At 46.6% G+C, this 17,453-nt stretch overlaps 2 protein-coding genes across 3 annotated transcripts in view; one reads left to right on the forward strand and one right to left on the reverse strand.

Annotated features, from left to right (window-relative positions):
- SHISAL2A (shisa like 2A) overlaps positions 1-8,659 on the reverse strand; it is a 16,569-nt gene extending 7,910 nt beyond the window's left edge. For both annotated transcript variants that reach the window (XM_029946145.1, XM_029946144.1), the window contains exons 1-2: positions 8,431-8,659; positions 2,165-2,304 (exon numbers count right to left, since the gene is read on the reverse strand). In XM_029946145.1, coding sequence (XP_029802005.1) covers positions 2,165-2,304; positions 8,431-8,612 — 322 coding nt within the window. In that variant the 5' untranslated portion in view covers positions 8,613-8,659. The remainder of the gene's footprint in view (positions 1-2,164; positions 2,305-8,430) is intronic.
- TUT4 (terminal uridylyl transferase 4) overlaps positions 8,487-17,453 on the forward strand; it is a 221,715-nt gene continuing 212,748 nt past the window's right edge. The window contains exon 1 of the mRNA XM_029946134.1: positions 8,487-8,822. The gene's annotated coding sequence lies outside the window, so the exon portion shown is untranslated. The remainder of the gene's footprint in view (positions 8,823-17,453) is intronic.

Consider the following 17,453-nt stretch of genomic DNA (forward strand, 5'->3'; position numbering starts at 1 on the left):
AGACACAGAATCTGAAACAGGCTCCAGGCTCTGAGCTGTCAGCACAGAGCCTGACGTGGGGCTTGAAACCACAAACCTGAGATCATGACCTGACCCGAAGTTGGACGCTTAACCGACTGGGCCACCCAGGCGCCCCTATTTATTTTTGAGAGACAGAGACAGCACAAGCAGGGGAGGGTCAGAGAGAGAGGGAGATACAGAATCTGAAGCAGGCTCCAGGCTCTGAGCTGTCATCACAGTGCCCGATGCAGGGCTCAAACCCATGAGCCATGAGATCATGACCTGAGCAGAAGCTGGACACTTAACCAACTGAGACTCCCACGTGTCCCTTTAATGCTTATTTTTGAGGGGGGGGAGAGGCAGAGAGAGGGGTGGGGAGGAGCAGAGATAGAGGAAGACACAGAATCCAAAGCAGGCTCCAGGCTTCCTGCTGTCAGCATGGAGCCTAATGTGGGGCTTGAACTCCTGAACCATGAGATCATGACCTGAGCCAAAACCAAGAGTCAGACACTCAACTGGCTGAACCACTCAGGTGCCCCTCTTGTTTCTTTTCCAAAATTATTTTGTTTTGTCTCTCCCTTTACTCTTCTAGATTAATTTTAGAGCTAACTTGACAAGTTCCATGAAACATTTTGTTAAGATTTTTATTTATAGATTAATTTTGGAAGAACTGACATGTCTATGATATTGAGCCTCCCTTTTCACATACATGCCATATCTCATGAGATAGTTTCTTTCATGAACTTCTATGATTTTTCTCTGTAAAAGTTGAAGCCTGGGCCGTCTCTGGTTACCCTGGGCTGTCTGGGTCTATCTCTGGGCTTTATTCTTATTTCCTTGCCACTGCCTCCCAAGTTCCAGACTACAAGGACCCAGAAGAATCTTTCTACCCTCATCCTTTTTGCTTTTCATTACTCAGCAACAGCAGGATTATTCATTGTCATCAGGATCGGAGAAGGATTCTTGTGCTGTTGTTTGTTGCACAAGTTGTTAAGTTGGAAAACTAATCTTTTACAACTGAAAAAGCTCTTTCTCTGAAAGTTAGCTACTAACCACCTTTCTAAGTCCCTGATAACTGCCGCCCTTGCTTCCTCTGCTTAGCTGAAATTCCTCCCCTGTCCCGCCTGGCCTTACTTCCCGTGGGGCCCCGTGGTGAACGGACCCAATCACTGCAAAGCTCTTACTCAGAACTGCCCACACGCTTTTACCCTAATCCAGAATTCCTTTTCTCCTTTCACCCAACCAACAACTTTGCTAACTCAGCACTCATTCACATCTACTCTCGTTTGGGTGGGCAGAAGAAAGAGCATGATTCAAGGTGGAAAAACATGAGCTAAATTTCAGCCTTACCTTTAAAAAAAGATTTTACTTATTTTTTTAAAGGAGGCTGCCCACCTAATGTGGAGCTTGACCTCAGGACCCCAGTATCAAAAGTGATACACTCCACCGACTGAGCCAGCCAGATGCCCACCTAGCCTTACGTAACATTCATTAGCTGTGACATTTTGAATTAAGTCATCTAATCTGTCTTAGCCTTGATTTTCTCATCTGTAAAATGGAGATAATAATACTCATTGGAGTGGTTTTTGCCAAACTGTACAGAAAGATCATTTGCCAGTAGGGGCTTGTATCTTTCACAGTACCTTGCAGAGATCGTAAAAATGTGTGCAAGAAAGATGTATGAAAAATCATTACTTTTTTGGGGTGGGGGACCTTTGAGGCTCTAGATCGCTTGTGCTAATGAAGGAAGAGGTAGTCCAAAAATTCAGATTATCAAAAATAACTGTATTTAAGTTCTGAACAAACTAAGTTTGGGGAGCAGCAAATTTTTCTTACTAATTCTATTTTGTTTGGGATAATATTAAAATCAGTTTTCATTCCCTAAGGCTAGAATGAAAACATTGTCTTAGAAAATCTGCAAGATGGATTAATCTTTGTGTGACAAATAGAAGCTTGACTCTCTCAAATTATTTTGATAAACATTGAGCACATGAGCTTGGGATGAAAATGTTCAGATCATGAACCTCCTAAAAAATGTGCTGCTGCTTCAGGATATTCTAGAAACACTCATGAGGCAAATGTTTCGTATGTCGTTTCTAAATATCTCCCCGCTGTAAAGGTGCTAGCCTGTCCAGCGCATGGAAATCATGAGGCCTTGTCTTACCTGTAGGCTGTAAGCTTAAGCCTGGGTCCAACTTCGTGTGGGGCTTTGATGTGATGAACAGGTAACAGAGCACACAGGCAGTGACAATGAAGGCCAGGAGAACCACAGCTGCTACGGACAGGCCCACAAGGGCTCCAATACTGGGGAGAGAAGACAGGAGGGAGCTGAGTCTCAGGAAGGGACTTGGGAGGCAGCCTGTTACATGAGAAGTGTTGTAGACATTATAGGAAGCAGCTTCAACCTTTATTCTGTCTCTGCTTGTCTTAGACTTTCTGCATCTGAGCATGAGAGAGCATTAACTGTATGCCAAGTACTCACCACATATGTATCAGACATGCTTCAGTGCCCCCACGTACTTGGGACTCAGTATGTGTTCCTTATCTTCTCTTCTCCTTCCCTCTCTACTTTCTTCAACCTGCTTCCACCCCAGGGAATTGGAAATGGTCTTAAAGGGCCCTCCCCACGATATTGTCTCTTAAAAATCAATACACATAGTAAGCCTTAGTTAAGAATCAGCTGTGTTTCCAGGCTCAAGGTAACTTCTGACCCACCCTCCAATGGGGTCACTGCCCTAGTGTGGATTCCGTGTCTAGAATACCTCCTCACTTCTGTTCCTTCACCCTCTAACCTCGCCATCTCTGCCCCAAGTCAGGCCTTAGTCACCTGGTCTCCAGACAACTACCTCCTGGTTCATTTTGGAGCCACTTTCTTGTTTCACATGATCTCGTTCCATTATCTCCCCACATTAGAATTTTACCTGCCCTGGAAGGACCATCTCAAATGTGTCCCCCTCAACAATGCTTTCTTTGGCCATCTTTGCCCCCACCCCACCATCCAGGCTAATCCACCCAGAACACTTTACTCAGGGCCTTTAGAACTGCAGGCAGCCCTGAACAGAGGGCTTTGGAACCAAATCTACTTGGGTTAGGACCCAGGTATGTAACAACTCACTCTGAGATCTTGACGAATTATTATACCTTTTGAGCCTCAGGTTCTTTGTCTGAAAAGTGAAAATAATCAAAACACAGTATTTCACAGATGGTAGTAAGGATGAATAATATATATAATATTCTTGGCACATAGTGGGTGTTCAACATATTCCTCATGGGTTCCTTGAAGGCAGAGTCAGACCATATATAATCAGCTTTGTCCTCCCCTTGTAGAAGCCCTGCCACATAGTAGGAATTTAGTAAATATTACCAAGGACCTACTGTACATCAGGCACTGTGAGATGTTCTCCCAACAGTAGGGGATAGGCAGGGGGCAGGCTTTGTTTGTGCGCCCTTCCTGTCTATGACTCATTCTCCAGCTTTTCTGCCCACCCTTCTCCCTGACCCCAGCCCCTGACTCCTACCCTTGCCACTTCTGCCAGCTAGCTGATGACTTTTTCCCGGCTAGTTGATGGCTAGTTTCTACGAAACAGAAACACCTCAGAGCTTTGGAGAATCTTACTTCCCATGGCTAAATAAAGCATTATTACTTTTAAGTTTATTTATTTATCTGTGCAGGGGGAGAGGGGCAGAGAGGGAGAGAGAGAGAGAGAGAGAGAGAGAGAGAAACCCAAGCAGGCTCTGCTCTGAGATGCAGGGCTCGAAACCACAAACCATGAGATCATGACCCGAACTGAAACCAAGTGTTGGACACTTAACCAACTGAGCCACCCAGGCGCCACTGGCTAAATAAATTATTGAACACTCCTGAATTGGAATAGTATTGAGCCATTAAAAACAGATTTTCAAACATTATATAAGATCAAGAATAAATTTTGATGGGAAAATGTTAAGTGAAAGGAGTAGGACACACTACTAAATATATAGCATAATCCCAACTTCAATAAATGTAAACATATACATAATTACTCCTCTGTAAGGTTGGATGGAAATACATCAAATTGCTAACAGCCTCTCTCTGGGTGTAGTGCAGGCTGTGGATATCCTGCCTGTGTCCCACTGAGTCTTATAATTGTAGAATATTCTGGCCAGAGTTTCAAATGCCAGCATCTGTGTCCTTTTGCCTGAGAGCTTTCTTGGGTCAGAATAGTCTTTGTTCTTTTGAACGAAGGTTCTTTTGACTTTTTGGGTCAGGTCAGAAGTGCTCGAAGGTTCTTTTGACCCTTTAGCAGGTCAGAAGTGCAGGAAAATTGATGCCTCCCTTCTCCCATCAGCACACAACCAGTGACTGACAGAAATTGGTATATAAATATCCAGTTTCCTGGTCCTCATGTGGATGATTCTGAGGTATAACGTCTGCAATGGCTGGCAGAGTTCAGCAGGTTTAAGCCCCGGTGACCCTCCATGGTGATACACCATCATTTGCTTCTACCCTTCTTGGCCTCTCTCCCCACCCTCTGCCACTGTTTTCTAGGATAGCTTTCCATACAAGCTACTTGCCCTCAAATCCTTGTTTCTGAGTCTTTTGGGGGAATCCAACCTAAGACACCTGATCTCCCATGCTTCCTTTCCTTTTTCACTTCTCTTGTCCCTTCCACGTTTTCCACATTGAGCATGCATACAGTACCTTTTAGTTCTTATAAATACTTTAATGAAACATTATTTCCTCTTTTGAGATATGCTCACATAAGGAAGACTTGTATTCCAGTTGGGACCCCACACTTTACATGGGACATCTGTGGCTACCTCTAAAAGTAGAGTCCTTTGAAGAATGGGTGAGAGAGCGGGGGGAATACATCTTGATTAGCAATCAGGGAGCAGGCACTGTCTCTGATGGTCACTCTGGGGACAGAGGAACCGGCCCCCAAGGACAGAGCCAGAAATGAGAGGGGAGGATCCAAGGCAGAAATCTGTGCTTGGTATAAATGAACTTTAAATGATTAGAGTTGTCCCCAGGTGAATGTACTGCCTCAAGAGGTATAAGTTCTCTACTATTGCACAGATTTGTAAAGAACACCTGGATGAGTACACTTTTCAGTGAAGTTGGAGTTTCCTGCCCTGGGTGGGAAGCTGAAGAGCTGCTAGCCTTGTAGGATTTCACAGATCTGTAACTCTGAGAGATCACACTGTGACCTCTAGGAAAGAATTGGAGGGGTAGTCTAACATTTGGTAGGGCTTTTGAGTCAGGCAGTTCTAAGTTCAAATCTGGGTTCTGTCACATATAAACTGAAAAGCTCTTCACTTTTGATCTTCATTTTCTTTATTTGTAAAGCTTCCTTTCTCACCAGGTGTCCATAAAGATTAAATGAGGTGATGTATATACAGTGCCTGACAACCAATTCTGTCCTGCTGCAAGGCTGCTGCCTTTTGGCTCGCAGTCTGGTAAGAAACAGAGCTACTAATAGAGGGTGTTTGGAAAGTGGACCAGACATGTGATGGCACCAGCTGCTTCTCCACAGGGAGTCTTCACTTTCTGAGACACACTTTTAAAGACAGCAATTCTCCTTGGGCACTATTCAAGGAAACAGTTGTTTACCTGGAGATTTTTATGTTTTTAAGGGCCAACTTTCATGAAAAAGGCCAAATGGAGTCTAGAGCCAAACAAGGCTCTTCACCCTGCAATGGTGGGGCTCTGAGAAGCACACCAGAGCGTTGTGTCATTGGTTAGAGTACACCGATTACCTAGATGTCCTGGGGAGACCCTCAGTTCCTCTCCTCCGCTTTGCAACTGGCTGTGATGTTTATGAACCACACTATGTCCAAACCTAGGAAGAGTCAGCCCTTCTCACGCTAAACCTATCAACTGCTCTTGAGGTCACAGAACATGAACACATTGACAAGTGATGTGACCTTAGAGGTCACCCCATCCAACTCTCTACTTCATTGTCTGAGCCACTAAAGCAGTCCACATATCACACGGGTTCAAGGCAACAGGAAGGACCACAGGGATGTACAGGGAAGGGGGTGTAAGAAGAGGGATGGGGTCTGGCTAGGTGCTGATGGGCTGTGTGTCTCCAAGAGCTAGCACAGTGCCCAGAAGATAGTAGAGGGTCAGTGAGTATCTTTTTAAATGATCTGAGTAGAGCAGGTTATGAGAAAGTCAGATTTAAACAGTTGTGCCACAGGACAGGCCTGGACTTGGGGCCAGACAGGTTTGAGTTTTCATTCCAGCTCTGCCACTTGCTGTCACTAGGGCATTCCCAGGTAGTAACTTAGCTCTTTGCAAGTTTTCTCATCTGTAAAATGGTGAGAAGATGTGCCAGGGTTGTGAATGTGTGAATTCACCTAACTCTTGATTGATCCTAGGTAATGTTCTTTAAACCTCAATCTACCAATACATTGCTAGAAGATCTTGGACAATTCACTTCCGTACTCCAAGCTTCACTTTCCCTACCTATGGACCAGGGAAAGAAACTTCCTTTTACTGAGCATCTGCAATATATATTAGTCACTTTCCCATGCATTATTTCACTGAATCCTCACAAAATTCCACGAGATAGGTATTCTTATTGCTATTCTGCAGATGAAAAAAGAGACTTGGAGGGGCACCTGGCTGGCTCAGAGCAGTGTGCAACTTGGAGCCATGAGTTCGAGCCCTATGTTGGATGTAGAGATTACTAAAAATAAATAAATAAATAAATAAATAAATAAATAAATAAACAAACTTTAAAAGAAACACTCAGAGATAAATTACCCAAATTCACATAGCTATTACATAACAAAGCCAAGGTCTGGATGGGGTTCTAACCATCCCCAAAGTTCTACACTGCCTCTGTACCTCAAAGGGAGGTCAGCACTGCCATATTTCAGCACCCAGCTCAGTGCTAAGTACACAGTGAGTCTTCAGCAAATCTTCCATTGTTATACTCAAGGTGCATGTCGTATCTCTCTGAATGGACTATGAGCTCCTTTAGGGCAGGGAATAATTGATTTCTGTGTCCCTATTGCCTAGCATTGCACCTGGCACAAAGCAAAGGCTATAAGGAATGAATGAATATATGGGGGAATAGAGAATAAATTAGTATAATTCCTCAGGTTACAGATAGCAGCCAAATGTGCAGGATCAGAAAACCTGGCCATCTGAAAATGGTTTCAGAATTACAGATTGAACAGTATAGAAAGAGTGGTATCTTTAATTGTCGGTGACATATGCCGAGGTAATTTCACCTCTTTGGTCCTAGTCAGAAATTGGGGCAATCATTTATCATGCTCTTCATTTAATAGATGCAAAGACAGAGGCTGCAGTAGACTGTCCTTTCCTACCCAGAGGGTGTGCAGCCCCTGGTCACATACCTCCAGGAACAGAAACATCACACTCTACTGAGATGGCCCCTCCATTTTTGCTGATGCCTGTTTTCCAGAGCAGGCTCAGGATCACATACTCTTTTCTGGGTGAGGCCTTCAGAGACAGAGAAAGACTGAGACCCATTGGCCTCTCAGCACCACACTTCAGTTCCAGGAATGTGAGGCCCTGCTCTATCCCCTATCCACCCCCTTATCCCCTATCCAGCCCCTTTCCTGAACAGGCAGGGAAACTAAGGTCCTACAAGTGGGGATCCACCCAAATTACACTTCTGTTAATACAGCCTGAGCTGGCTTCTGCTGTAGCATTGTGCCGTTGATGAACTTGGAGGCAGCTCTAATCCCTTGGTCTTCTGCCTTAGCTCGGGAGTGGAGTACAACCCCAGTACCCACCCCAGGGCCTGGCACAGCGAAGTGCTCAGTAAGGGGTAGCCTGAAGAATGACTAAATATGAGAGGGGAGAAAGAGTTGAGCCTGGGCTAGGCTGGGATTGACTCAGGGTAGAGTATTAGGTGAGGAGGAGGCCTTGGGGCTGAGGTCTGGGTATGGGGCTAGACCATGTTTGGAGTCAGAGTTGGAGAGAAGAGCTGAGGTGGGTTGCCTGGAGAACTCAAGGGGATGTTGAGGCTGGCGATCAGAACTGCAGAGTGGGTGAAGTCGGGGATGATGTTGGCTGATGTTGGGATGGGGACCCTAGTTTGCACGTGGATGAAGGAGGAGTTTGGGTTTCCTGTTAATGCGGGAGGAGGACGTTTGGTGTCAGGAAGAGGGTTGGTATGTAATCTGGGGCTGGTTTGAGGGTGGTGGAGTATGACGTTGGGAGTAGGGATGGAGTTGAGGTGACGTTCAAGCTTAGATCTGAATGGGGAAAGAGGTTACTGAGGGAGTTGGTGACAGGGTGAGAGCAAAGGTCAGGGCAGGCCTGAAGGGCTCAAGGGCGGGTGGGGTCCATGCTGACGTTGGGGTGAGCCTGAGGTGAGGACTTGGGGTTTAGGCCGCGCTGGGCCGAGGGTGCAGCGAAGGGGCTGGTCCTGGAGGGGGGGTTCTAGCTGGGGTTAGGGCCATGGCCAGTACCTGAGCCACCACATGTAGCTGTGCTCGTAGGGAAAGAAGCTGTGCGGGTCGTCGCAGCAGTACTTGTGGTCGCGGAAGCCGCAGCAGAAGACGGCGGCCGCCTCGCCCCCTGGCCGCGGGCAGCTGAAGCCACGCACCACCTCCTGCTCGGCGCTCACGTAGCTCGTGCAGGCGCCGCTCATCGCGCCCCGCGCCGGCCCGCGGCCACCTCGGGCCACCAGACGGCCGGGCGAGGGACGGCCGGAGACAGAACCGAGGCTGAGAAAGGCAGAGACTGCGAGAGAAAGAAGCGGAGAGAAGCAGCGAGACAGAGGGAGGCGCGGCGAGAGGCGCGGAGACGCAGCGGTTAGAGATCTAGACTCCGCGAGGACCGGACCGAGAGAGGCGAGCAGGTACGCGGACGGGCGCAGCGGGAGGGGTGTGGAGGACGAAGGGAGAGGGAGGGGGAGGGCGGGAGAGCGCTGAGAGTGGAGAGTGCTGGAAGGGGGTGAGCGGGAGCCCGAGCGCGAGCGCAGGGTGGGGGCTGGAGGGACGGGATGGGAGGGCGACCCGCGGAGCCGGGAGGCGGGAGCCTCCCGGGCGCGCTGCCCCACCCGCCGGCCGCGTTCCCCGGCGATGCATGGGTGCTGGCTGCTCGGACAGCACCAGCCCAGGGTGGCAGGGCGGGAGCGGAAGCGGCGCCGCGGATTCCACACTTGCACTCGGGCACCCGCCTGGAGCTCGGCATTGTGCTCGACGCCGGCAGTCTCAGGGCAGTGCCAGGCTGGCGCGCGCCTCGGCGACCACTCAGTAGCGTCAGTCTGGGATGATTAGAACACTGCTTAACCTTCACAGCAACTCAGAGGGCCAGAGATTTTCAAACCCATTTTATAAATGAGAGCTAAGCGCCAGAGAGGTCTCCCCCCCCCCCCCCGCCCCCCGCAGTCCTCAACCCCCAAGATTTTAACCTGGGTCTGTCTAGTCTCCAAGCCCGTATTCTTTCTGAGGTTCTCACTGTGCCTCTTTTCCAGTGGACTTTTAAAAAATTTATTCATTTTACTTAGTCATTTTTGAGAGAGAGAGAGAGCGCGAGAGCGCGAGCGAGCACAGGGGAGGGGCTGACAGAGAGGGAGAGAGAGAAATCCTAAGCAGGCAGAGTCCTCTGCACTGACAGTGCAGAGCCCGACCAGGAGCTCGAACCCAGGAAGCATGAGATTGTGACCTGAGCTAAAGTCGGACACTTAACCAACTGGGCCACCCAGGTGCCTCTCCAGTGGACTTTTAAATATCTTCATCCTCTGGCTTCCTTGCCTCTCTCTGCCTTCCCTGAGCAGCTAATTCATGCACTGACATGTTCACACTCTGTTCAGGCTATGCCACACTGGCCTAGGACAAGGGAGCTACACAATGTCCCAAATTATACTCCCACATCCCCCCACCAGGAAGCAAAGCCAGAACACCTTTCTACTCTCAGAAGTTATTTACAGATCACAAGAACAGCGCTTTTTTTTTTATTTTAAAAAATTTTTAAATATTTATTTATTTTTAAGACAGAGAGAGAGTGCGAACAAGGGAGGGGCACAGAGAGAGGGAGACACAGAATCTGAAACAGGCTCCAGGCTCTGAGCTGTCAGCACAGAACCCTATGCGGGGCTTGAACCACAAACCGCGAGATCATGACCTGAGCTGAAGTCGGACACTTAACTGACTGAGCCACCCAGGTGCCCCAAGAGCAGCTTTCTCACTAGGATCAGGGGACCTCAGACTGAAGGAGCCATATGTGGCCCTTAGAAATTGCTTGTCTGTCCCCTCAGGGTACACTGGGGAAACTGAGGTTCTGAGGGGTATGTGGCTTCATCCAATCACACTGATCCAGGACTAGAGGCTCCTGAGCTTTAGTTGTCCCATTTTACATGTGAATAATTCCCATTCAGCTAGTCACAGGGTCTTGGGGCTGAAAAAGACTTGTGGGGCTTGTAACCAGTTACTGAGTCACAGCTAACTTTAAAAAATCATAATAACTAAACAGAATAGAAAAAATGCATTGCGGATAGTAAAGCTAAGTTTTCTTTCATAAAATGTCTGTTTCAATTACATATGTATGTATGTATTAAGGGCCAGATCGCAATGTAAAATGCATTTCTCACTTTGAATCAGGTCAAAAAGGTTTGAAAGCCGCTGAATCTGACACCTCCCACTGGACAGATGGGCAGGGTCTAACTCAAGATTACAAGATCTTTAGCTCTTTTCATTTTTCAAAAGAGTGGGTAGAGGAGGAAATACTTATTGTGATGCCTTGAAACTCCTCAGTTCCTCCATCTCTTACTTCGGGTGTATGAGCAATACATCACGGGCCTCAGGTGACCTGGGCTCCAGCCCTAGCTCTTCTCCTTCCCTGGTTTTTCTCTCTGTGTTCCGGTTACTTTTCTTCATCTAGGCCAGCTTCTAAGATGCTAATGTGTACCATGCTTTTTAACGTTTATTTATTTTTGAGAGGGAGAGGCAGAGGGCAAGCAAGGGAGTGCCAGAGAGAGAGGGAGACACAGAATCAGAAGCAGGCTCCAGGCTCTGAGCTGTCAGCACAGAGCCTGATGCAGGGCTTAAACCTATGAACCATGAGATCATGACCTGAGCCGAAGTCAGATGACCAGCTAAGCCACCCAGGTGCCCCTGTGTGCCATGCTTTTGATCTGAGCACTGGAGTCCATGAAGGGGTCAGATCTGTGTCTGCCCTTGAGAAACACACATTATGGTGGAGGAGTCACACAGATGATCACAGAACAGGGCAGTGAAAGGGAAAACACGGGGACCATGGCCACAGAGGGGTCACCATCTGAAGGACAGAGGAAGAATTTTGGTGGGGAGTGTCCTGAAGGGTCACTATAAGGTCAAAAGTGAAAACTGGAGGGAATTGTTATTATCTCCCAGAAAACCTTTCCACTGAGCTGTGGATCTCTGCAAACTGGGAGCTGGATGGCGTACCTTAACGAAGGTGCACTTTGGCCTCTTTATTTATCCGATGGAAAGTAAAGGGGGTAGAGTGGAATCCTGTGGAAAGGAGAGAGGTCTCCTGGAGACAGGGTTTAACCGGGAGCTAAAAAGGACTCTGCTCTGGCTTTTGGGAAAAATTGTGAAGCTGCCAACAGTTTCCAGAAGTTTTCCAGCCAAGAATTAATTTGTTCCTCCCAACAATGCTGTGGGGTGAGCCAAGCAGAGATGATTGTGCCCCTGAGAAATAATAAACCTAATGTCACACAGCAATCTATGGTCCAGGCACCGATAAACATGATAAACATGTCTGTTTATCCAAGGGTTCCTTTAGTAGTCTGATGAAGATTTATAACCCTCCCTCACCCCCCATTCAGAAAAATATTTAAAAAATTTTTTTAATGTTTATTTATTTTTGAGAGAGAGAGAGAGACAGACAGAGTGTGAGCCAGGAAGGGTCAGAAAGAGAGGAAGACAGAGTCCGTAGTAAGCTCCAGGCTCTGAGCTGTCACCACAGAGCCCGATGCAGGGCTCAAACTCACAGACTATGAGACTGTGATCTGTACTGAAGTCGTACACCCAACTGACTGAGCCACCCACATGCCCCTGGAAGAATATTTTAACTACAAAAAGTAAAGTACTTAGGATAACAAGAAAACTAGTTATATAGAATCATTATCAGAATATTCATTTTGTATCTTTTTTAAAGATTAAATAACAAGATCTAGAGATTGGTCTATTAACCATTGTAATTTTGAGGTGGTTAATGGTGTAAGCAGTATTTCAAGATACTGCTACTGTATTGCAATACAAAGTTATCTATGATTTCCATTGGTGACAAGGTCACAGGTACTGCTAAATAGTATTGTGGCTTGTTCCTTACATACGTGACACAAAGAAATGCTAAATTCCGGTTAGAGGTCAGTGAAACAGGATGTAATTTTTTTTCATTTTAGGTTCCTGAACTCTAACCATGGACCCTCTGGGCTCTGTGGACCATATGCTAAAATCCTTCAGTTTTTCTGGCCTGCCTCCTACTCTAATGCTTATTCTTCCTGCAGGCACTTGTTGTAGGCCTACTAAGTACCAGGAAGTTTCCCATCTTGTATGTATAGTCCTTGAAAACTTCCTTTGAGGTCGGTGTTATTCTTCCCATCTTGCAAAGTAAGAAACTCAGGGAGGTTAAGTGATTTACCCAAAGTCACGCAGCCAGTGTGACTCCTTTCATCAACTCCTTCCTCCCCAGTGAGATCTGGGGACCAGAGTCTCCAATACCACAAGGGAAAGAAAGTGTAGGAAGGAAGGGTGAGCAGGGAGAATTCACATTTATAGAGAAAACTCTGTAATCTAGAGATTGTGTTCTGTGCTTTTCATCCTCTCCTTTAACCCTTACAACAACCCTATGCAATATTACTCTCCCAGTTTGAAATGGTTTTAAAGAACAAAATACATACATATTCATTATAAAACAACAAACTAGGGACGCCTGGGTGGCTCAGTCGGTTAAGCGTCTGGCTTCGGCTCAGGTCATGATCTCACGGTTCGTAGGTTCGAGCCCCGTGTTGGGCTCTGTGCTGACAGCTCAGAGCCTGGAGCCTGCTTCACATTCTGTGTCTCCCTCTCTCTCTGACCCTCCCCTATTCCCACTGTCTCTCCCTGTCTCTCAAAAATAAATAAAAGAACATAAAAAAAATTAAAACAACAAACTAGAAATTACAGTAAGTTAAAAGAAAAAATAAAAATCACCCATAATCTCATCACACAAAGCAAATACTTTGGTATGGTATCCTCCAGATACACATACACATACCCTGGACACAAACAGAGTAGCTTGCCCAACTATATGCAAGAAGTAAGTTCCAGTCCCCTGCAGTGTGACCTTCAGTCAGTCACCTTCTGCCTTCCCATTCCATTAGGGCGGTAGTTACTATTACTCAAGATGGAAGAGTGCGTGCCCTGACGCCTGGCGAGCCATAACTGGAAGGTTCTCCTGTGTGGCTCTCAAAGCAGTGCCCCTAGACCTCAGCAGCCTTGCTCCAGGAACCCAGTCCCCTCGGAGAGGGTCCAGAAAGAAACGGCCCCTTGCTGGGTGGACCACGCAGCGTGGTGACCTCAGTCAGCACTGGCTGAGAGCCCGTGTGCAACCTGAGGTTGAGTACTCCCTGCTGAGCTCAGCTGCACATGGGCCCGCTGGCGGTGTCTGCACTGGACACTGTGGAGCGCCCCTCTCCCCTTACCCTGCTGCCTGCAGCTGTGCCCACCCTGACCCCATCCCCCACACACCCCCATCCTTGCCCTCGGGTCCCCACAGAGCTCTGGGGTCAGCTTGCCCCTCACTGCAGCTGGAGAAGCAAAGGAAGGACATACAGGTGCATTACATCCCTCTAAGTGCCACTTCCTCTCAGGGTCTGTCTCTTGATGCCCAGTACAAATCCTCCCTTCCTGTCCATAATGATGCTATTGTGTCTCCTCCTGAGGGAAGTGACTTCACCCAGGTGGAACACTGTGATGACATCCAGGGACAAATCAGGACCTGGGCTTAGAGCTCCTGACACCAGCCAAGCTCTTTCCCGACTCTTGGTGTGGAGTTGTTGTTAAGACACATAAAACGATATAAAGGGTAATATAAAGCCCACCCATATGCCCTCCACTCCGCTTAAGAAATAAAAACGTTGATCAGGACTCTTTGAGCCCCCTGTGTCCTCCTCCCTGCTGGCCATGTCCTCCCCCAGGTAGGTGCTCTCCTGAGTTTAGTGTTTATCATTCCCATGCTCTTCTTTGTGCACTTATCACGTAAGTATGGATCTTTGAGAAATTGTAGGGAGTTGCTTTACTTGTGATAAAACTTTAAATAAAAATCATACTGCATGTATTCTTCTGGAACCCTCCCCCCCTTTTTTGACTTAGTTTTGTGTTTATGAACTTTGTACTGAGGTGCATGCTCAATCTGGTTTATCCATTTTTGCTGCTAGGTAGTTTTCCATTTAGTGAATACGTGATGATTGGTTATCCATTTTCTTCAACGTATAGGTTCCTTTCAATTCTTTTATTGCTATATAGTGATGCTTTTCTTGAGGGTTTTTTTTTCTCTTTTAAAGTCAACTTTATTGAGGTATAGGGGCACCTGGGTGACTCAGTTGGTTTAAGCAACTGCCTCTTGATTTTAGCTCAGGTCATGATCTCACTGTTGTGAGATGGAGTCCCACATCGCGATCCATGCTGGGCACAGAACCTGCTTAAGATTGTCTCTCTCTCTCTCCCTCTTCCTCTCCCCCTCCTATGCTCATGTGCTCTGTCTCTTTCTCTCAGGGGGGAAAAAAAAGATTTTATTTTTTTAAAGTAATCTCTGCGGCTTGAACTCACAACCCAGAGACCAAGAGTCATATGCTCCACCCACCAAGCCATGCAGGTGCCCCTCCCTTCTCATTTTCTTAAAGGCATTTTTCAAAAAGCAGAAATTAAAAATATCGATAGTCTACCACTTTCTCCTGTTGAGATTAGTGTTTGCTGTGTTCTATCTAAAAAAATCTTTGCCTACCTCAAGATAGCAAAAATATTCTCCTACGTTTTCTTCTAGAAGTTTTATGTTTATACTTCTGAGTTAGTTTTGTGTGTAGCGGGAAACAATGGTTGAAGTTCACTTTTATATACATATATAGAGGGGTACCTGGCTAGCTCCGTCAGAAGAGTATGCCACTCTTGGTCTCAGGGCTGTGAGTTTGAGCCCCATGTTGGGTGTAGAGATTATTTAAATATAATAAATACATTTTTATTTATAAAAACATAGATATCCAGTTGTTCCAAAAATCATCCCTTAAAAAGATTATCCTTTCTCCCATCGGATTAACAGATTTTCTGAAGGCTTTACCTGAGCTGTTGAAGTAGTCCCAGTAATTCCAGTCTTACCTTTAAAATCTGAACTCTCCCTGCCTCTTCAACTATACCTGCCTCTTCTTTCCCACAGGAAGCTTCTGATTTAACCAGTCTAACCTGGGAAAGGAGCCCCCTCTTCCAAGTTCATATAGTTCCCCTCTTGTGCTTATCTAAATCCTCTCCACCCTTATGGGCCAGCTTGAAATAACGCCTTCTGCAGGAAGCCTTTCTGTGGCCAAGTCTCAGGGTATCATTCATTTTTGCAGTATCTGTTGTCCTGACTATGTATGTCCCATTCATTGAGCACCCTCCATGTACCATCACCTCCCTTAGCAATTACAGCTTCAGACTACAAGCTCCTCTGTGACGGAAGCAGCGCCTGCTTCGGCCCTACTTTCACTGCAGTCGGCTTAGGGTCTTCTTCTGGAAGGCAACACTGCTACTTTGCACTGCCCTTGTACATATCAGAAAAAAGTGACCTTTCCTGCGGCCTGATGTAGTTCCATGCTAAAGGTAAGGCTGGGTAATTAGAGTTCAGACCAGATTTCAACTCCTACCTGTCCCTTCTGCTGCATGTCTTCAAAACCTGCATGGCCATCAGGGTCAATTGTACCTCAGGGGAGGAATTAATAACTGAACAAGTCATTCTGAAATATGGGCATTTTATTTTTTATTTTTTTTAATTTATTTTGAGAGATGGTGCGAGCAGGGGAGGGTCAGAGAGAGAAGGAGATACAGAATCTGAAGACAGACTCCAGGCTCTGAGCTGGCCAGAGCCCGACGTGGGGCTCAAACCCACAAACTGTGAGATCATGACCTGAGCTGAAGCCGGATGCTTAACTGACTGAGCCATGCAGGCATCCCAATATTGGCATTTTATATGTAAATATGTAGACATTATGTCTATTGAGCCTCAGAGAAGTTAAACTACTCACTTGAGTAGTTTAAATCCCGACCTGGGACTTGTCCAGTTGGGATTTATCCTGAGTCTGTTAATCCCCAAAACTCAAGGAAACCCTGCCTTTGCCTACCTCCCTCTCTGGTCTCAACAGGAGTCCAGCTCTTCATGTGTTAGTAAGCATTTTTCATGTTCAGGATTCTTTTTCAGCCTGTGATCAGCCACTCCTGGAATTTACTCCAGGATTTCTGTACCCTGGAGTGAATGTTTTGCCTTCTTCTTCTTCTTTTTTTTAACATTTTATTTATTTTTGATACAGAGAAAGACAAAGCATGAGAGGGGGAGGGGCAGAGAGAGAAGGAGACACAGAACCGGAAGCAGGCTCCAGGCTCTGAGCTAGCTGTCAGCACAAAGCCTGACACGGGGTTCGAACCCATGAGCGTGAGATCTGACCTGAGCCGAAGTTGGAGGCTTAACCGACTGAGCCACCCAGGCACCCCTGTTTTGCCTTCTTCTAAGATCATGTCTCTAATCCTAACCGCCCCTCCTCCATTCTAGCTGGAGTGTTACCAGAGTCCAGGAAACAGAGAATAGGGAAAGGCAGGGACTTTGGTACCAGATCAGCCTGTCACTACTTGGCAGTTGACTTCCTGGGAGAATTTGGACTTCTTACTTAGCCTCATTTGTACAATGGAAGTCCAAATACCGACCTCACAGGAATGAGATAGAGGTACACGAGCACTTGGGAAGGTTAGTTCTCCTCTGCCTTCCATTTTGCTGAGAACAAGGATTGTGTCTGGTGTTAGGTCCACACACAAGAAAACTACAGCATTTGTTTACAGAAGATTCTTAGTGACATTTGTCAGCCCTATTGCTGGAACTGCCTTTTCTGTTAACCTTGACCAAGTCTGTTCCCATCTCTGAGCCTCAATTTCCTGTTTTTCAAATGGAGATAGTAAACTTACATACCACAAGAACTATCATTGACTGAATATTTACTATGTGTCAGGTACTTCAGTGGTCTGTGGGTGTATTAGCATTTATCCTCATAATAGGCCCATTAAATGCTATTAATATCCCCTATGTCTCAGAGGGAGACACTGAGGCCCAGCAAGGTATAGTACTTTGTTCACAAGTCACCCAGCTGCTAAGCATCGGAGCTGGGATTGTGACTCCTGCTCCGCAATACTCCAGACCAGGATTTCTTAACCTATGGACATTTGGGGACAATTCTTTGTGGTGGGGGACAGTCCTGTGCAGTATAGGGTGTTCAGCAGCAGCGATG

The sequence above is a fragment of the Suricata suricatta genome, chromosome 8 (genome assembly GCF_006229205.1).
Source record: "Suricata suricatta isolate VVHF042 chromosome 8, meerkat_22Aug2017_6uvM2_HiC, whole genome shotgun sequence".
Lineage (NCBI taxonomy): Eukaryota > Metazoa > Chordata > Mammalia > Carnivora > Herpestidae > Suricata > Suricata suricatta.